Raw genomic sequence first — 20,923 nt, forward strand, 5'->3', positions numbered from 1 at the left:
GTGAGACCACACCTGGAGTATTGCGTATAGTTTTGGTCTCCTAATCTGAGAAAAGACATTCTTGCCATAGAGGGAGTACAGAGAAGGTTCACTAGACTGATTCCTGGGATGTCAGGACTTTCATATGAAGAAAGACTGGATAGACTCGGCTTGTACTCGCTAGAATTTAGAAGATTGAGGGGGGATCTTATAGAAACTTACAAAATTCTTAAGGGGTTGGACAGGCTAGATGCAGGAAGATTGTTCCCGATGTTGGGGAAGTCCAGAACAAGGGGTCACAGTTTAAGGATAAGGGGGAAATCTTTTAGGACCGAGATGAGAAAAACATTTTTCACACAGAGAGTGGTGAACCTCTGGAATTCTCTGCCACAGAAGGTAGTTGAGGCCAGTTCATTGGCTATATTTAAGAGGGAGTTAGATGTGGCCCTTGTGGCTAAAGGGATCAGGGGGTATGGAGAGAAGGCAGGTACAGGATACTGAGTTGGATGATCAGCCATGATCATATTGAATGGCGGTGCAGGCTCGAAGGGCCGAATGGCCTACTCCTGCACCTAATTTCTATGTTTCTATGAATTGAGTAGCAAGGAATGGCAGATGTTGGTTTACACCGAGGATGGGCACAAAATGCTGGAGTAACTCAGCAGGTCAGGTAATTGGCTTCGGTAAAGATTGTAAATTGTCCCGAGTGTGTAGGATAGTGCTAGCATACAGCATGATCGCTCGTTGGGTCGAAACTATCTCTAAACTGAACTGCACAACAGGCCCATTGGCCCACGAGGTCTGTAATAAACATAGAGGGGAGGTGTTTGTAGAAGCCACCTAACATTGGATTAATGCAAATGTGTAAAAGGAACTGCAGATGCTGGTTTACAACGAAGATAGACACAAAATGCTGGAGTAACACATCTCTGGATAGATAGAATGGGTGACGTTTCAGGTTGATACCCTTCTTCAGACTGAGGGGTGAGGGAGACACAGAGATAAGAAAGGGTAAGGTGTGAAAAGGAGACACGCAAAATATACAGCACCGCATATGTATGAATATTGACTTCTCTAACTTCAAGTAACCCCTGCTTTCCCTCTCTTTCTCTCCATGTCTCTCCCCATCCCAGTTCTCCGACCAGTCTGACTGTCCCCATGATTACATTTCATCTGTTTGCTTCTCCTAGCTAACGATGTCACCTTCTCCTAGCTAGCATCATAAGGTCATAAGTGATCGGAGTAGAATTAGGCCATTCGACCCATCATGGCTGATCTATCTTTTAACATTTCATTCAAGGTGAAGGGACAAGTAAGCTGAAATGGCTGCTATGCAAAGGCATTCAGAGAGTAAGATCATCATAAGATCATAAATGAGAGGAGCAGAATTAGGCCATTCGGCCCATCAAGTCCACTGTCATTCAATCATGGCTGATCTATCTCTCCCTCTTCAGGAATAAGAAGTAAGCCATTTAGAACGGAGACGAGGAAACACTTTTTCTCACAGAGAGTGGTTAGTTTGTGGAATTCTCTGCCTCAGAGGGCGGTGGAGGCAGGTTCTCTGGATGCTTTCAAGAGAGAGCTAGATAGGGCTCTTAAAGATAGCGGAGTCAGGGGATATGGGGAGAAGGCAGGAACGGGGCACTGATTGGGGATGATCAGCCATGATCACATTGAATGGCGGTGCTGGCTCGAAGGGCCGAATGGTCTACTCCTGCACCAATTGACCTAACCCCATTCTCCCGCCTTCTCCCCATAACCAGACACCTGCACTAATCAAGAATCTATCTATCTCTGCCTTAAAAATATCCACTGACTTGGCCTCCACAGCCTCCTGTGGCAAATAATTCCACAGATTCACCGCCTGCTGGCTAAAGAAATTCCTCCTCATCTCCTTCCTAAAGGAACGTACTTTAATTGTGAGGCTGTGACCTCTAGTCCTAGACTCTCCCACTGGTGTAAACATCCTCTCCACATCCCCTTTGATGTCTCATTTTCACACCTTCCCCTTCCTTGTCTCTGTGACTCTCAGCGTGAGGAGGGTGATGGTCGCCACTGCTTCTCCCCACAGACGCTGCCCGGTCCCACTGTGACCCCAACATGTGGTGTCCGCTTCATTAACGGGTTAACGCGGGGCCCTGGCGCTGGCGCTGGTGCCGTGTATCCGCTTCCTGCGGCCCTGGGTCTGTCGGTGATGGCGGCGGCGGGACGGGAGGAGGAGGAGGCCGGGGTCGGGGCCGGGGTCGGGGCCGCCGGCGGCAGCGGAGGAGGAGGCGGAGGCGGCTCGATGCGTGAAGGCAAGTGGCCCGGACCCGGTGGGACCCGGCACCGCAGGCCCGGCCCTGTCCCCGCGGTATCGCCGCCGCTGTTGCTGTTGTTGCTGCCGCCTCCCCGGGCAGGGCCGGGCCTGGAGCCGCGGTACCGCCGCCCGCTGCTGCCGCTGTTGCTGCCGCCTCCCCGGGCAGGGCCGGGCCTGGAGCCGCGGTACCGCCGCCCGCTGCTGCCGCTGTTGCTGCCGCCTCCCCGGGCAGGGCCGGGCCTGGAGCCGCGGTATCGCCGCCCGCTGTAGTCTGTGGACATTGGGGTTGTAAATGGGGAGGCTCCTCTGGCAGGGAGCACCCGAGGGTGGGGGAGCGCCCCGATAAGGAGCACCCTAGGGTGGAGGCGGGGAGGAGGCTCCTCTGGCAGGGAGCACCCGAGGGTGGGGGAGCGCCCCGATAGGGAGCACCCTAGGGTGGAGGCGGGGAGGAGGCTCCTGTGGCAGGGAGCACCCGAGGGTGGGGGAGCGCCCCGATAGGGAGCACCCTAGGGTGGAGGTGGGGGAGCTCTCGGCTGGGTGTGTGGAAGCTCCGCTGGCGTTGAGCACCCTAGGGTGGAGGTGGGGAGGAGGCTCCTCGGGCAGAGAGCACCCGAGGGTGGGGGAACGCCCCGACAGGGAGCACCCTAGGGTGGAGGCGGGGAGGCTCTGCTGGCACGGAGCACCTGAGGGTGGGGAAGCGCCCCTGGTAGGGTGCACGCTAGAGTGGGGATGGGGGAGTGTGGAAGCTCCGCTGACGCTGAGCACCCTAGGGTGGAGATGGGAAAGTTCCCCTGGCAGGAAGCACCCTAAGGTGGGGATGAGGAAGTCCCTGGCACTGAGCACCCTAAGGTGGGAGTGAGGAAGCTCCTCTGGCAAGGAGCACCCTAGGGTGGGGATGGAGAAGCTCCCCTGGTACTGAGCACCCTAGGGTGAGGGTGGGGAAGCTGCCCTGGCGCTGAGCACCCTAGGGTGGAGGTGAGGAAGTTCCCCTGGTGCTGAGCACCCTAGGGTGGGGGCGGGGAAGCTCATCTGGCAAGGAGCACCCTAGGGCGGGCTCCACAAGATGGGACAGGGAGGGTAAGGGGGACTCAGAACATGATTACAATGGAGTACAATAGATATGGGTCGAGTTGAGGGAAATATTAAACGCAGCAATGATTAACTGAAAGTTATAAGAAGTAAAACAAAGCGAGAACTCGATGCATGGATATAAAATCTGACAGGAGTTTGTCGGTTTTACAAGGTGAGTTTCTCCCAGAGAAAGTTTGACTAATGTCACGGCAGGCTGGAGGGTTTGAGCTTTCAGGAGAGGTTGAAGAGAGACTTTGTATAAAAGCTAGATAAAATCACAAGGGCATAAATAAGGTGGATAGTCACAGCTTTTTCCCTAGGATAGGGATGTCTAAAACTAGAGGGCACAGATTTAAGGTGAGAGGGGATGGTATAAAGGGGACCTGAGGGGCATCCACACACATTCTTCTTGTGTCTTCTCTGGGTGCTCTGGTTTCCTCCCACACTCCAAAGACGTACAGGTTTGTTGGTTAATTGGCTTTCGTAAAAACTTGTAAATTGTTTCTAATATGTCGGATTATGCTGATGTATGGGGTGATCATTGGTTAACACGCATTCGATGGGCCAAAGGGTATGTTTCTGTGCTGTATGACTAAATTCAAAAAGTCTATATAGGTCAAAGGCTGGCAATGGGATTAGCTAAGGTAGTTGGCATGGTCGAGTTGGGCTGAAGGGCCATTTTCTGTGTGCTAAATGGGTATTTTGTATCAGCCTTCATGAGGGGATATGGTATCCCTGAACTACCGTTGATCAGGATTTGGAAGGGAGTGGACAATTTGGAGATACATTCCAGTCACCTGGACAATAGCACTGAGCAGACTTTTTTTATAATCAAAAATATTTATTCAATTATTACAATTATATATACAGTACAGTAAAAAAAAACAGAACCCACCACCATAATATACGACAAACGATAAACTATTATACAACTATCTTACAATCCTTGTCAAGGATGCATTCAACCCCCTGCGGTCCCGGAAATCCTCCAGGGCGCCCATGGACAGCGGGTATTCCCTCTCTAACATCACCCGGGCGTGGACGTAACCCCGGAAAAGGGGCAGGCGGGCAGCGGCTCGGGCAGAGCCCTCTACCGCCTGGCGACATGACTCGCGGATGGCCAGCTTGGCCAGGCCCAGGAGCAACCCAACCAGGACATCTTCAGCCCGACCCTCTCCCCTACGCACAGGGTGTCCAAAGATGAGGATGGTGGGTGAGAAGTGCAGCCAGAAGGCAAGGAGTAGCCCCTTTAGATAATGGACCAGGGACTGCAGCCTCTCACACTCGATGTACACATGGAACACAGACTCTTCCAGCCGCAACAGTGGCAGGCGGCTGGCGAGTTTGTGAAAACTGCGAGAGAAACAGGTTGCAGGGGAATCCTCGGTGCAATACCCTCCACCCCAAGTCCCTGATGTAGAGGGGGAGAATCCCTGCGTAGAGGGACGCAAACCGGGGGGTCCCCCGTGCAACTGGAAAGCAACAACGACCGCCACTTGGTGTCTGGACGGTGGATCAGGGCGAGGAAATGCAGGGTGTGGAGGAGGAGCCCGTACAGGACACGACTCCCTGCTTCTCCCTGAGGAGACTGTTGGAGCTATGAATTGGCCTGTCTCTGGGTTCTCATGGGCTTCACCCCAACGTCTGAAAAGAAGTGGCTCATGAGACTGTTGGTGTATTGGTTTCAATTTTCAAAAATACCCAGATATTCCTGAAGATTCCATTGGAATGGAAAAAAGCAAATGTAATTCAAAGAAACGTAAAGAAGAAAACCACCTACCAGTTTCCTGGACATTTACCAAGGGGAGAATATTCAAATAATTATGATGTTTTACAGCAGGACACCTGGAAAGATTCAAGGCAATTGGGAATACAGTAGTCGTCACGATATATAGTGTTGGAGAAATGATGGCTGGTTGTCCAGGCTCAGTCAAGGAAGTCATTCAGATCAGACGGATAGATCTCTGGGAATGAATGGAGGTGAGGAATAGTACTGGGAAATGGAATAGGTGATGAGCCATGATCTTGTTGGTGGAGCTGACTTGCTGTTAGCTGGTCGATTCCTGCTCGTTCATGTGTTCAGTTTAGTTTCGAGATACAGCATGGAAACAGGCCCCTCAGCCCACTGGGTCCGTGTCGACCAACGATCACCCCGTAAACTACCACTATCCTACTCACTACGGACAGTTTATAATCTTCACCAAAGCCAATTAACCTGCAAATGTGTACGCCTTTGTTGTGTGGGAGGAAACCGGAGCAGTTGGGTAGGGGTCACAGGGAGAATGTCCAAACACTGTAAAAAAAATAATTTTTAAAGCGCCCGTAGTCAGGATGGAACCCGGGTTACTGATGCTGTAAGGCAGCAACTCTTTTAGGCAATAACTCTGTAAGGCAGCAACTCTGTCAGGCAGCCACCCTGTTCTTTCTCCTCCAGCCACCTGACAGTAGCAGCACTGTGGCAGATATCCCGGTGCCAGCGAGTGGTGGCATTGGAACGCTTCTCCCTTGTGTGTCTCCAGCCAGTGTCTCCCTCACCACCATCTGCCACACAGTCTGGGCCATGGCAAGGAGCAGACCGGAACTCGGACCAGCCCGGTCAGTCTCATTCTTCTGTTGCTCCCGTCCCCTACAGAGCTATCCAACCTCTCCTTCGAGGAGCTGCAGGAGCTGCAGAGTAAAGTCGGGCTCAAAGTCTACAACCAGATGGTGTGTGACTCTGGGAAAGAACAACGCAAGGAGCGACGCCAGTCGCTGAAGAAGGACAGGTGGGTGACCCCTTGCGCTTCAATCTGTGGGGGGGGGGAGAGGAAGATGAACTGATTGAGGTGTGCAAAATTGAGGGGCATAGTAAGAAAGATTTCCCCACGAAAGAGGTATTTATGACCTGAGATTTAAGGTGAGGACTAAGGTTTAGAGAGGAGCTGAGGGGACTCACTACGTTTATAAAGTATTGATGTGCACTAATATAGGGTAGAGGTGGTGGTAACTGGAGATGGACACAAAATGCTGGAGTAACTCAGCCGGTCAGGCAGCATCTCTGGAGAAAAAGAAGAGGTGACGTTACGGGTGAGAACCCTTCTTCCCACGCAAAAAGTCATCTATTATTTTGCTCCTGAGATGCTGCCTGACCCGCTGAGTTACTCCAGCATTTTGTGTCTCTTTAGTATAAGCCAGCATCTGCAGATCCTTCCAACACAAGGTGGTAACTGGAATTGGTATAAATGGATATTGGTGGTCAGCGTTGCGATGGTGGGCCACATGACCTGGTTCTGTGCTGGACAACTCAGACCCATCCCTTCACTCTGCCCACATCTGACCACTGTCTCTTCGCCAGGCCCATGGAAATGTCGTCAAAGCAGCCAGTGCCGTTCCTGCGGAGGCCAGTCGCCGTGAAGAAGGGGGTGAGTCAGTGGGACCTTGGGGCTGGTGGGACTCGGCCCACCACCACGGGTGGGCTCGCGTCAAAGTCCCCCTGAATGTGGTGCCTTGACAGCAGCCGCTGGGTGTCAGTGGAAGGGGGCTCTAAGGATGTCGGCGTGTAGTGGGATGATGAGGGTTGCGTGAGGTAGCGTGGAGTCCAGTCTTAGAGAGGAGCTGTCGGTTGGCAAGGAAGGGGCCGGACGTCAGGACCCCTTGTTGTCCGCACTCTCTCTCCCCCCCCCCCCCCCCCCTCCATCCCCCCCTCGGCTGTGTGGTGTTGAGACCCCCTCCCTGGGTGAATCTGGCTGCTGTGTCTCCCGGCTGCCCAGCAGAGGAGCGGGAGTGGACTGTCGGAGGTCTGGGGACGGGGTCTTTATGCCAAGCCTCTTTCTGTTGGCAGATGTTGCGGGATCCGCGGTTTGATGATCTGTCCGGTGACTACAACCCTGAGATCTTCGACAAAACCTACGCCTTCATCAACGACATCCGGAACAAGGAGAAAGAGGTTAGCCGGGGGCCAGAGGGAAGTGGGGGGGGGGGGGGGGGGGTCTGCAACTCGGGGAGGTGGGGTGGAGGTTCATGTACTATGTGTCCAGAGGTGGTCCTACTGGAAGTGCGTGGATATTGGGGGTCCATGTATGGAAACGGGCCCTTCAGCCCATCTTGTGGATGCTATCTACCAAATATCTATTCATCGTAGTCCCATTCACCATCACTCAGTGCGATGCCTTCTATGTCCTGGCAACTGATGTGCAGATAATTGCATGAGGGTCTCTGTCTCCACCAACCCTTCTGCGTGTCCTATCTACTCTCTGTGCCTCTCACAGGTTTTTACACTTGGCTTGTCCCCCTTTAGCTTCAAGGAAAACAAACCCCACCAACAAACCTCCTAGTAACAGAAATGTTTCATCCTGCTGATTTCCCCTCTACCTCCTCTCCAGTGCAAGTAGGATGACCATAACTGTGGGCAAGGAGGTAGGAGTGGGCACATTGTCTCCTCATGGCTGCCCCACTATTTACTTTGATCCTAGCGGCCCTTCGGCTCAACTCCTCGATGCTGATGATATTGCCTCCCTGTGCCAGCCCCACTTGCCTGTCATTGGCCCATATTGCTTGAAACATTTCCTATCCATGTATTTGTCTAAATGTCTCTTGTAATTGTAATTTTGCCAGCCTCTACCGCTTCACCTCTGCCAGTTCATTCCACAACCCACCACGGGTGCCCTTTGAATGTTTTCCATATTTTTCTCTCATGAGACAGGAAAGGCTTTTTTTATTTTCTTTAATCTTCATTTATTTATTTATTTATTTTAATTTATTAGAGGTAAGTACAATACAGTGGGTACCTTTTTTCAAGTGCCAAATATATGTTGGCAAGTTACATTCTATGTACAACTTTTATTTTTTTATAGAAATGAGAGAGAAAAAGAGACGAGTTAATAGAGAGTAGAAAACGTGTAGTGTGTGTAAAGAAAGACAAAAAAAACGAAGAGAAAGAGAGAGTGAGGGAGAGAAGTAAAAGAGAAAAAAGAAAGAGAGAAAAGGGTGAAGTCTTTGAATGTTTAACCTTCACTAGAATAAATGCCTTCTTGTTTTAAATGAACACACTGATCCTTTGGGGACCTATTCTCTCTCTAGTCACCCTCTAATGATATAATCTTTTATCATCCTTATCTGCCAAGGCTATCTTGTGGCATTTTTGTGCTCTCCTGACTTTCTCCAACATCACTCACACTTTAAGGGTTTGCTTGATCCAGCAACCTGGAATTTTTTTAAACTTATTTTTTCGATGTAGCCCTTGATATCCCTGCTGTCTGGCTCTTCGCAATCAATCAAACTTTAGGTTCATTCGGATCACATCACAACTGTCCCATCATCCAGTTGCTGCAACCCAAGGTCTTTAATTTTCTCTTCACTTATCTCTTAACTTGATTTCTCAGTGCAGGATTTTTCCTTCGTCAGTCCAAGTCTCAAGTGAGTGATGACTGCATATCCCAGACACTGCAGCAAAGGCAGAAAGAGACAATTGGTTCCTTCAAGCTCCCAACTTCTGATCACCGTTTGAGATCACTGTCCCAGGGGCCCAGAATAAGCGGTGGGTCATTTAGAACGGAGATGAGGAAAAACCTTTTCACCCAGAGAGTTGTGAATCTATGGAATTATCTGCCTCAGAAGGCAGTGGAGGCCAATTCTCTGGATGCTTTTAATAGAGAGTTGGATAGAGCTCTTAAAGATAGCGGAGTCAAGGGATATGGTGATAAGGTAGGAACGGGGTACTGAATGTGGATGATCTGCCATGATCACAGTGAATGGCGGTGTAGGCTCGAAGGACCGAATGGCCTATTCTTGCACGTATTGTCTACTCTATTGTCTATTGACATCTAGGGTTCCTGTACTTAATATCTGTACCTTTTCCCCATGAGGAAAAACATTGTTCCTGATCTCTGGTGACTTCACCTTTGAATGACTCCCACCCGCCCGATGTGGACCTGCCCGTAACTAGCTGCACCCAGTGTACTTTTGTTGGATCCTGTCAAATAACCAGAGGTGGTTAGAGTAGTGTGTAGGAAGGAACTGCAGATGCTGGTTTAAACTGAAGATAGACACAAGAAGCTGTTGTAACTCAGCGGGACAGGCAGCATCTCTGGAGAGAAGGAATAGGTGACGTTTTCAGTCTGAAGCAGGGTCTCAACCAGAAACATCGCCCATTCCTTCTCTCCAGAGATGCTGCCTGTCCCGCTGAGTTACTCCAGCTTTTTATGCCTATCTGTGGTTTGTGTAGATAGTCAATTTCCCCCCAATTCAGGCCTTTACAGACCATCCTTAAAAAATCACCTGGGCATCTTTGAAAATTCCATCCCTTCTAACCTGCACCATAAAGCAAACCCTGTTACATGAGAGAAATTAAAAGCCACTCCCATTGAAACCTTATTTGTCTGCACATCTGCTCCTGAAGCTCCTGCTACCCCCACCAAAGTGATTGCCCCCTTTCTTGTTCCGAATTTCACCCACAGTCTGGGAGCAATTTATTGTGGCCATTTAGCCCATCCGTCTTTAGGATGCGGGTGGAGACCCGATCACCTGCATGGTCACGGAGAACATGCAAACTCCACAGTCAGTGCTGGAGGTCGGGATCAAACCCGGTCTCTGGGGCTGTGAGATGAAAGGCTCTATTAGCTGCATCACTGTGCTTTACCGAGGTGGGGAGAGATTCATAAGTGATAGGAGCAGAATTAGGCCATTTGGCCCATCGTCTACTCTGCCATTCAATCATGGTTGATACATCTCTCTTTCCTAACCCAAATTCTCCTGCCTTCTCCTCATATCCTCTGATGGCCGTACTAGGGTGTAGGGTGAGGGTCCCCAGTGTGGGGGGTGGGGGGAAGAGCCACCATGTAAGGGTGGATGTCAATGATCTTCCTGGTTGTGGGGTGGGGGGGATGTGTGTGGGGCTGGGAAGACTGTTTTTTCTGATGGCCTCCTCCCTCCCTCACTTCCTCTCTACCCCCCCTGCAGCTCATTAAACGGAAGCTGCGGAAGGTGAAGAAGCCGAAGAGCAAGCAGCAGCTGGAGTATGTGCTACGGAGGATGGTAGGTGAAGGCGTGGGGTGCTTGGTTGTGCTACGGAGGATGGTAGGTGAAGGCGTGGGGTGCTTGGTTAAAGCTGACAAGGGGCAGGGCTGGCCTTTCGCCACACAGCTGAGAAACATAGAAAATAGGTGCAGGAGGAGGCCATTCGGCCCTTCGAGCCATCACCGCGAGAGAACCAGGATTTTGCTCTTCAGATCCAGTAAGAAATTATTCGAGTCCCTTCCAACTTGCTTCTGTCCACCACTGGTTCACAGTTGGGTCATATAAAATTCTGGTCTCTCCCTCGAATGTGTGACGGGCAAGTGTAGAGGCTTCTCTCTGTGTCTACCTATGCCCTTTTTAAAAAAATATACAATATGCTTTTATTCAAGCAACCAAACAAACATACATAGTATCACGGTCAACGACTGCCTATCTTGGCAGCTTACAAAACACAAATCGCCAAATTACAATATCATCAACTTCGTCAACAATACGCTCGGCCTCCCACCGTGACCAACGCTCACGGAAGGCCTCCAGAGTCCCCGTGGACACCGCGTGTTCCCTCACCAGGGACACGCGGGCACGGACGTGGGCCTGGAATACGGCAAGCAGCCGATTACGGTTGGCCATTGCCCTGGCAAAGACCTGTTGTCCAAGCAGAACATAGAACGGTACAGAACTAGTAATTAAGACACGACCTGCCATGGACAAAGCCATGCTAACTTCCTAATTAATCCATTCTCTTCCAAATGGGAGTAGAATCCATGTCCATAAGAAATCTCTCCAGTAGTTTCCCTGTGAGACTGGCCACATTGAGCCTGAGTGAGTGCGTCAGTACAGGCTGAGGGGGGCCCAGCAGGATGTTTGATGTGGTGTGGAATGACTGTCCCTCACCTTCCCCTCCCAGACAGAACAAGACAAGGCCCAGGACCAAAAGCGACAGCAGCGAGAGAGGCTCAACCAGTTCAAGCAGGAGCAGAGGCAGCGGGTTCAGCAAGGGAGCAAGCCCTACTTCCTCAAGAAATGTAAGTCCGTTGGGGAGAAGGTGGAGAGATGCAAGGCTGTGTCAAAACACGGACAGGGTCATGTACTGTACTGCACCGACCCCCACACACTGGCCCTCACTGGGGGACAGGGTCATGTACTGTACTGCACCGACCCTCACACACTGGCCCTCACTGGGGGACAGGGTCATGTACTGTACAGTACTGACCCCCACACACTGGCCTTCACTGGGGGACAGGGTCATGTACTGTACAGTACTGACCCTCCTTCAGGGATGGGTCCCACACACACTGGCCCTCACTGGGGGACAGGGTCATGTACTGTACAGTACTGACCCCCCACACACTGGCCTTCACTGGGGGACAGGGTCATGTACTGTACAGTACTGACCCCCACACACTGGCCTTCACTGGGGGACAGGGTCATGTACTGTACAGTACTGACCCTCCTTCAGGGATGAGTCCCACACACACTGGCCCTCACTGGGGACGTGTCACACACACACACACACACTGGGGGACAGGGAACACGCACGACTTAAATGGGAGGACGCATTACACGATCCGACTCGTACACTGGGGGACGAGACACGCTCATACTGGAGGACGGGTTTCACACTCGCACACATACTCTCTGTGGGAAGACGACCCACACTCATTCGTGCACACATTGGGGAACGTGTGTTCACACGCTGGAAGATGGGTCCCACACACACAGGCACATTGGGGGACGTGGCCCCCACACACACATACACACCGAGACGGGGACTACACACACTATCTGGGGAAAGGGGGTCACACACACACCCTACACTTTGGGATGGGTCACGGGCGCACACACAACCCTGCTGGGGGGACAGTTCCTACACACAGTGACCCTCACGGGATGGGCGCGCATGGATTCCTGTGCGTGCAGTGTTGGGGACCCACAGGACCCACACTGACGGATCTCTCTGCCTCCCCCCCCCCCCCCCCCCCCCCCCCCACAGCTGAGATAAAAACAATGGAGCTTGCAGACAGATACCAAGCACTGAAGCGCGACGGCAAACTCGAGAGCTTCCTGGGGAGGAAGCGGAAGCGGAATGCCACGAAGGATCGGCAGAAGTTGCCTGGGAGGAGAGCGCGGTGAGGCTGCGGCAGACTGGACTGGACTGGACTGGACTGTGGTGGGACAGTGCTCCCACAGCTCGTGTTACCTGCACCACAGACCGGCTCGATGGATCCTCCACTGTGGCCCCCCCCCCCCCCCCCCCCTGCTCATTCTCCGCTTTTGTAAGTTATCGTGTATAAAATCAGAGACCTGTGAACATGGCTGGATTCATTGTTACCCACAGGAACGGTGTGTGTCAGATGTTGCACTAGGCCCCTCTCTGGGCTGCTCATTAACTTCTTACCTGACACCTGACACCCCTCTCCATCCCTAGCCACCCCCCACCTCTCCTTCCTTCACTCCCTCTCTCCCTCCCTCCCGCTAGTATGCAACTATCCCTTCACCCATCCCAACCTCTCCTTTCAAATCTCTGAAATTCACATTTCAAAGCGGAGGAGATGAACGAGGGCAAGGCAGTGTTGGATATTTAGATTTCTAGAAGACATGGGTGGCACGGTGGTGCAGCGGTAGAGTTGCTGCTTTACAGCACCAGAGACCCAGATTTGATCCTGACTACTGCCGCCGTCTGTACAGAGTTTGTACGTTCTCCCCGTGACTGCGTGGGTTTTCTCCGGGTGCTCTGATTTCCTCCCACACTCCAAAGACATACAGTTTGTAGTTTAATTGGCCCTCTGTAAAATCACCCCTGATGTGTAGGGAGTGGATGAGAAAGTGGGATAACATAGAACTAGTGTGAACGGGTGATCACTAGTCGGCGTGGGCCGAAGGGCCTGTTTCCATGCTGTATCTTTAAACAAATCTAAACTAAACTAAAGCACCACACAATCTGCTCCACACCATATCCCTCTCCTAACCATGTACCTGTCCAAATGTATTTTAAATGTAATAGTATCAGCCTCAACTTCCCTCTCTAGCAGCTCATTCCATATACTGTGTATGAAAAAAAGTGCCCCTCAGCCTCCTATTCAATCTTTCCCTCACCGTAAACCTATGTCCTCTGGTTCTTAATTCTCGTACTCTGGGTTAAATATTCTGTGCATTTACCCCGTCTATTCCTCTCATGACCTTATGCACCTCTGTAAGATCATCCCTCATCCACCTGAGCTCCAAAGAATAAACACCTAGCCTGCTCGACCTCTTCCTATAGCTCAGGCCCACGAGCCCTGGCAACATCCTTGTAAATCCTCTCTGCACCCTTTCCAGCTTAACAACGTCTATAACAGGGTGATCAAGACTGTACAATACCCCAAACATGGTCTTACAAATCTTCAACACAATTTAATTCCAGTACCCTTCTCCAAACACAAGGCGTAGCTATGGGCACACGCATGGGCCCCAGCTACGCCTGCCTCTTTGTCGGGTAAGTTGAACAATCCTTGTTCGAGACGTACCAGGGCCCCATCCCCGACCTCTACCTCCGTTACATTGACGACTGCTTTGGTGCCACCTCCTGCACCCACACACAACTGACTGACTTCATCCACTTCACCACCAACTTCCATCCGGCACTCCAATACACCTGGACGATTTCCGACACTTCCCTACCATTCCTTGACCTCACCATCTCCATCGCAGGGGACAGACTCCTGACCGACATACATTACAAACCCACTGACTCACATGGCTATCTGGACTACACGTCTTCCCACCCTGCCCCCTGTAAAGACTCCATCCCCTACTTCCAATTCCTCCGCCTACGCCGCATCTGTTCCCAGGATGAGACATTTCATACCAGGGCATCGGAAATGTCCTCGTTCTTCAGGGAACGGGGATTCCCCTCCGCCACCATAGATGAGGCTCGCACCAGGGTCTCATCCATACCCCGTAACACTGCTCTCTCTCCCCATCCCCGCACACGCAACAAGGGCAGAGTCCCTCTGGTCCTCACCTTTCACCCCACCAGCCGGCAAATACAACACATAATCCTCCGCCATTTCCGCCACCTCCAACGTGACCCCACCACTCGCCACATCTTCCCATCTCCCCCCATGTCTGCCTTCCGCAAAGACCGCTCCCTCCGCAACTCCCTCGTCAATTCTTCCCTTCCCTCCCGCACCACCCCCTCCCCGGGCACTTTCCGTTGCAACCGCAAGAAATGCAACACCTGTCCCTTCACCTCCCCCCTCGACTCCATTCAAGGTCCCAAGCAGTCGTTCCAGGTGCGACAAAGGTTCACCAGTATCTCCTCCAACCTCATCTACTGCATCCGCTGCTCTAGATGTCAGCTGATTTACATCGGTGAGACCAAGCGTAGGTTGGGCGATCGTTTCGCCGAACACCTCCGCTCAGTCCGCAATAACCTACCTGACCTCCCGGTGGCTCAGCACTTCAACTCCCCCTCCCATTCCCAATCCGACCTCTCTGTCCTGGGTCTCCTCCATTGCCAGAGTGAGCAACAGCGGAAATTGGAGGAACAGCACCTCATATTCCGTCTGGGGACCTTGCGTCCTTATGGCATTAACATTGAATTCTCCCAATTTGGCTAGCCCTTGCTGTCTCCTCCCCTTCCTTAACCCTCTAGCTGTCTCCTCCCACCCTCCCATCCGCCCGCCCTCGGGCTCCTCTTCCTCCTCCCCTTTTCCTTCTTTCTTTTCCCCACCCCCCATCAGTCTGAAGAAGGGTTTCGGCCCGAAACGTCGCCTATTTCCTTCGCTCCATAGATGCTGCTGCACCCGCTGAGTTTCCCCAGCAATTTTGTGTACCTATGGTCTTACAAATGTCTTGTACAGCCATAACATAGCTTCCCAACTTTCATATTTAATACTCAAACTAATGAAGGCCAATGTGATGAAAGCTTTCTTGACCACCGTATATACCTGTGACGCCACTTTCAAGGAACTTAGAACATTCTCCAGTAATTTGCCTGCCACATATGTTAGGGTCACTGGTCTATAGGGCTCAGGGTTTTCCTTGCAGCCCTTCTTAAATAGAATTTAGTATTCTCAACCCCAATTTAATGATGATCCATACATCTCAGCCAGGGCACATGCAATTTCTTCTCCAGCTTCCCACCAGTGTCCTCGGATATATCTGAACCCTGCCCAGGATATTTGTCTACTTATATTTGCCTGAGGACGTTCAGAACCTTGCCAACCATGATATGGAATGTTCTCTAGACGCTTCCATTAACTGTCCCAAGTTCATCAGTATTCATGTCTATCTCCATGACTTTGCCCATCTCCTATGGCTCCACACAGAGATGACCCACTTTGGTTTCTATGTGGCCTGTGATAGCGTGCCTTCCCTTCCCTGCCGCTTGGAGCCCTTTCACTGGCTGGTAGGCCGGGAGAGGCCGAACCCCAGCATCATTGGTAAAAGCTGGGTCCGAGTAGCTGACATCAGATTGTTCACCTGAACCTCGTCAGCCACTCTCTATAAAACCCAAGCAGCCCAGCCAGAGGGGAGAATGACGAGGATGAGAGAAGACACAGGAGAGAAAGGAAGGAAGGAAGGAGGTCCTGTTACCTGCACCACAGACCAGCTCTGTGGATCATCCACGGTGCCCCCCCACCTGCTCATTCTCCGCTTTTGTAACTTATTGTGTATAAAATCAGAGACCTGTTGGAATCATAGTTACTCAGAGGAACAGTGTGCGTCAGATGTTGCACAAGGCCCCTCGCTGGGCTGCTCATTAACTTCTTACCCGAATCCTGCCACCCCTCTCCATCCCCAGCCACCCCAACCCAAGCTTTCCCGCTGGTGTTCAACTATTCCTTCACCCATCTCAACTCCTTTCAAATCTCTGAAATTCACATTTCAAAACAGAAGGGATGGACGAGGGGAACAGGTGAGTGTTGGATATTTCGATTTCTAGAAAATATGAGCGGCACGGTGGTTCAGCGGTAGAGTTGCTAGATTTCAAGAAGATATTCAGTAAGGGGCCACACAATCTACTGCACACCATATCCCTCTCCTATCCATGTACCTGTCCAAATGTATTTTAAATGCTGTTATAGTATCAGCCTCGGAAGGATGGATGGATGGATGGATGGAAGGAAGGATGAATGGGAGGGAGGGAAGTGGGAATTGGCTCTTCCTGCCCACAGACTGCTCGCACACAGAGAGGCAAACACTGAGCTGCCAGGATAATCCAGAGACCTCCACCTCTTCAAGCCCCAAAGCTGAGGTGCCAGGATAAGTGTGGGATTGGCAACGCCTCCTCTCGAGGCAAGGGTTAACTGCAGGGAGAAGCCTGAGATCACCACGCCTACTTCAAAAATCAGGATGGAGCTGCCCGGACAATACCGAGATCGCCAGTACTACTGCACATGCGCTCTGATGACGAGGGACAGAGCCCCAGTGCCCCTGGACTTCATTGTCTGTGTAAATAAAGCATGTCACGTGGGTTCACCCTCCTACAAGTGTCGGTATAGTCCTTGCTGAACCCAGCGTAGTCTCCGATGCCACAGGCCCTATTATCTTTCCAGTCGCCTTCTTTCTCTTAAAGTACATAAAATATTTTTAGATTTCCTTTAATATTATCAGTTATCTCCTGCCCCCTTTTTGATCTGATTTCCCTCCTAAATATGCTCTCGGATCTCCTCCAAGGATATACTTGATCCCAACTGCCTGTACTTGTCCCAAGCCTCCTTTTTCCTGATCTGCCGCACCTGGAAAGAATGCTTGGGTCCTTTGGCTGGAGTCAAGGGGGGAGGTAAAGCGACAAGTGTAGCCTTTCCTGCGGTTGCAAGGGAAAGTACTACTAGGGGAGGGGGTGGTTTGGGTGGGAAGAGACAATTGACCAGGGAGTTACGGAGGGAGCGGTCTCTGCGGAAAACGCTGTAGTCCTTTTGGTGAAGGTGCCGCCAGAGTTGAGGAAGGAGTTCCAGGATTTAGAGGCACTGACGATGGAAGACTGGCGATATATATCCAAGTCAGGAAGGTTGAAGGAATGTGTGCGTGGTGGTGGTGCTGCTATGTGGCTGCTGCCTTGCTCTGGGCGGTGCAGTGCGATCAGCCAGGATAAGTAAGTGCTGTGCATTTTGTAGATGCAGCCACTGGGGAGGGAGTAAAATAGGAAGAAGCAAGAGCAGTTCCAAGAGCCCTGAGTCCACTGATCCAAACCTCCTATACCATCTGATCCCGTGTTGGTGTTGAGATGTTCCTTCAGAAAATTCATATGTACCACATTCACTTGTTCACATGTTCCTCCTGCTTACCCTGCCAATTACGCTCACCTAAAAACTCTGGCAGGTGGAATTTTGGTAAAACCACATCGACTCATAGAAATGACACAAAATGCTGGAGGAACTCAACGGTTCAGGCAAGATCGCTGGAGAACATGGATAGGTCACATTTCAGACCGGGACTCATTGACAGTCAGAATCTTTTTCCCAGGATGGAAAAAAATCAAATACTTGAGGGCATAGCTTTGAAGTGAGAGAGGCAAAGTTGAAAGATGTGTGGGGCAAGTTTCTTTACGCAGAAGGTGGTGAGTGCCTGGAATATATTGTGGGGGTTGGGAGTTGCAGGAGATACGTTAGTAGTATTTTAAGGACATTTTAGTAAGCATATGAATATGCAGGGAATATGGGTTCTGTACAGATAGATAAGGTGATGGTCTTGGCATTATGTTTGGTACGGACATTGTAGGCCATACTGTTCTATGACTCTACCCAGTCATGGTAGAGGTTTCCATGTTCTATGCTACCTTGCCCTGAGAACTGGGTTTTAGCTTTTCATGGACATCTACTGATAATAGTTTCCTGTTTTAATGTCTCTCTTTAGGCAGTGACATTGTACATTTGTTCCAATTGGCTGTGGTAATTTCAACATCTGGCGAACATTGGAAGATCAATGTTTAGACACTTAAGGGAGAAATCAGGAGGGCACGAGATAGCTTTGACAAATAAGGTAAAGGAGAATCCAAAAAGATTCTATGTATTGTGGCGTTGGGGATGATGCCAGGTGCAGCAGTGACCACACCAACACTCATATTAGAGTGAACATTTTAATTACAGTGGTAAGATAGTCCAGGACCACATGGGGGCGCTGTCCCTCGCCATCAAGGCACACATGTGGTGATCTCGGGCTTATCCCTGCAGCTCAGCTTTGGGCTTGAAGAGGTGGTGCTGGTGGTCTTTGGATTATCCGCCCGAGATATGGGCCAAATGGGATTAGCTTAGATGGGGCATCTTGGTCGTTATGGACAAGTTGCTCTGAAGGGCCTGTTTCTGTGCTGTAAGACATGATCTAATCAAGTTTATCCTAAGACATTATGGAAAGCTAGGGAAGAAATTGCAGGGCACTGGTGGAGATATTTGTATAACTGCGGGTGAGGTGTGGGTAGACTGGAGGGTGGATAATGCTGTACTACTAAACCTGAGAACAACTGATTGATGCAACTTACGATAGATGCTATTGCTTTGGAAGGGATTCTGAGAGACAGAATCTACATGGATTTGGAAATGATTGGGGATAGTCAGTATGGCTTCATGCGTGGGGAATCGTATCTCACCAATTTGACCGAGTTGTTTGAAGTAGTGACCAAGAAGGATGTGGGCAATGCAGTAGACATTGTCTGCAAGACCCTTTGACAGGGTATCACATGGCAGGTTGGTCTGAAAGGATAGATCATATGGAATCCTGGGTGAGCTCAGACACACAATTGGCTTGGAGGATTCAGAAGGTGAAGGTCGAGGTACAGGCTTGAGGCCTGTAATAAGTGGTGTGACACAGGAATCCCGAAGGACTGGAGAGTAGCCAATGTTGTTCCTTTATTTAAGAAGAGAAGTAGAGAGAATCCAGGGAATTATAGGCCAGTGAGCCACACATCGGTGGTAGGGAAGTTATTGGAGAGGATACTTCGAGATAGGATTCTTATAGGATTTTGGAGGAGAATGGGTTAATGAGGGACAGTCAGCATGCCTTTGGACATGGCTGTCAACCCGACCACCAGGCCCGACTGAGGTCTGGCCATGACCGCTCGCTCGACAGTGAGACCTGGTGAGTCTTGACCGCCGATGCTGGGATCTTGGTCCATGGCGACAGCAGACACCAGCTACTCACCGGATTTACAAAGGCCTATCCCAAAAAACAACAGCACTCGGCAGATGCCTATCTCACAACTTGCCCCCAGGCCCAATTAAGCAAAGGGCCTTACCTCATGGAATATCCCACGTCAGGTCCCGAACAGGCCATGACCCCAATCTTCCAGAGAGCCTGACGCCACAAACCGGACCCAACCAGACGGATGTACCCACCTCATGGAATGTCCCTCATTGGGTCCCGAACAGGCCATGACCCCAATCTTCCAGAGAACCCAACACCACGACCCAGACTCGACTGGACACACCTACCTCATGGAACGGCCAACTCCCTTCACCGACTCCCGGACATGAGCAGGAACTGCCAGTTACCCCGAAAATGGGACATGTGCTGGTGTGTCGTGTAGACTGAAACTTGGTTTCAAGCCTCTCCTCCCATGCATTATCCTGAGAAAAGTCCAAGCTGGTGAAAACAAGCTGGATGAACTTAAAGCTAGACACCTACCTCAGGGAACTGATTGATTGTTGTGTGCCCTATTTTATAGTCATGCTCACATTTGCCTCACCTGACTTTGACAACCCAAGGACTTCCATTCTCACTATACCTGATAAATCATGCACTGTCCTCAGGCAAGGTTATCCATGCACTTTTCTGAATGTCTTTTAAACATTGTAATTGTACCCAGCTCTTCTTTTTCTTCTGGCAGATCATTCCATATATCTATTAACCTGTCTGTGAAAAACTTGCCTCTAATTTTCCCTTTTAATCTTTTCTTTTTCACCTTAAACCTTTGCTATCTAGTTTTGTAAAAAAAGGACTGACCATCCACTTCATCTACATCTCTCATTATTTAATAAACCTCTGTAAAATCACCCCTCCTACGCTCCAAGGAATAAAGCCCTAGCCTGACCAACCTCTCCCTGTAGCCCAGGCATTCATGTCCAGGCAGCATCTTCATAAATCTCTGCACTCTTTCCACCTTGGAGTTTAGAAGAATGAGGGGTCACCTTATTCACTCATATAAAATAGTAAGATTAAACGAGAACTTACCAGTTTGAAGTTTGATCTGTATTTTATGAGGAGTTACGATGAGGGATTACGTGAAGAACCCGTCCAGCACGCATGCACGACATACTTCAAAGCAGCGGTGTGGAATCACAGACAGACACAGTAATTGAAATAAATATAGTAAAGAAAAGGAGAGCTTAGTTACCAGTTTGATCTCTATTATTGAGGGTGGGAGCGGAGGGCACGTAATCCCTCATCGTAACTCCTCATAAAATACAGATCAAACTTCAAACTGGTAAGTTCTCGTTTAATCTTACTATTTTACTTCGGAGTCACGTGAGTGACTACGTGAAGATTTTAAAGCTCTGTGATTTCAAACCGTGTAACAGTTCATACTTCACTCGCTGCCGAAGTCATTCGAGGGAGGAAGTATGTTATCGTAATCAACCATGAATCTGTTTGTAAAACAAA

General features: G+C 50.4%; 1 protein-coding gene and 1 long non-coding RNA gene across 3 annotated transcripts; both read left to right on the forward strand.

Annotated features, from left to right (window-relative positions):
* The first annotated feature begins 2,140 nt into the window (after positions 1-2,140).
* On the forward strand, positions 2,141-12,653 carry rrp36 (ribosomal RNA processing 36). 2 transcript variants are annotated; one of them, XM_033020588.1, is made up of 7 exons: positions 2,141-2,276; positions 5,982-6,114; positions 6,684-6,750; positions 7,170-7,274; positions 10,286-10,360; positions 11,250-11,367; positions 12,336-12,653. In XM_033020588.1, the coding sequence occupies exons 1-7, from the start codon at positions 2,174-2,176 to the stop codon at positions 12,473-12,475; spliced, it is 741 nt and encodes a 246-aa protein (XP_032876479.1). In that variant the 5' UTR covers positions 2,141-2,173; the 3' UTR covers positions 12,476-12,653. The 2 variants fall into 2 exon arrangements, with proteins under 2 accessions (XP_032876479.1, XP_032876480.1); XM_033020589.1 differs by lacking the exon at positions 2,141-2,276 and adding an exon at positions 3,381-3,521.
* A 5,220-nt stretch (positions 12,654-17,873) lies between these two features.
* Positions 17,874-20,350, forward strand: LOC116972978. The gene is made up of 3 exons (XR_004411967.1): positions 17,874-19,844; positions 19,896-19,899; positions 20,260-20,350. It is a non-coding gene; the product is annotated as an uncharacterized LOC116972978 (long non-coding RNA).
* Positions 20,351-20,923: the final 573 nt, after the last annotated feature.

This window comes from Amblyraja radiata, chromosome 5 (genome assembly GCF_010909765.2).
Source record: "Amblyraja radiata isolate CabotCenter1 chromosome 5, sAmbRad1.1.pri, whole genome shotgun sequence".
Classification (NCBI taxonomy): Eukaryota; Metazoa; Chordata; class Chondrichthyes; order Rajiformes; family Rajidae; genus Amblyraja; species Amblyraja radiata.

Coding starts and splice junctions, on each gene's coding strand:
- rrp36 (XM_033020588.1), top strand. CDS start 2,174: ATGGCGGCGGCGGGACGGGAGGAGGAGGAGGCCGGGGTCGGGGCCGGG. Junction 2,277..5,981: donor AGGCGGCTCGATGCGTGAAG/GCAAGTGGCCCG, acceptor CGTCCCCTACAG/AGCTATCCAACCTCTCCTTC. Junction 6,751..7,169: donor CAGTCGCCGTGAAGAAGGGG/GTGAGTCAGTGG, acceptor TTCTGTTGGCAG/ATGTTGCGGGATCCGCGGTT.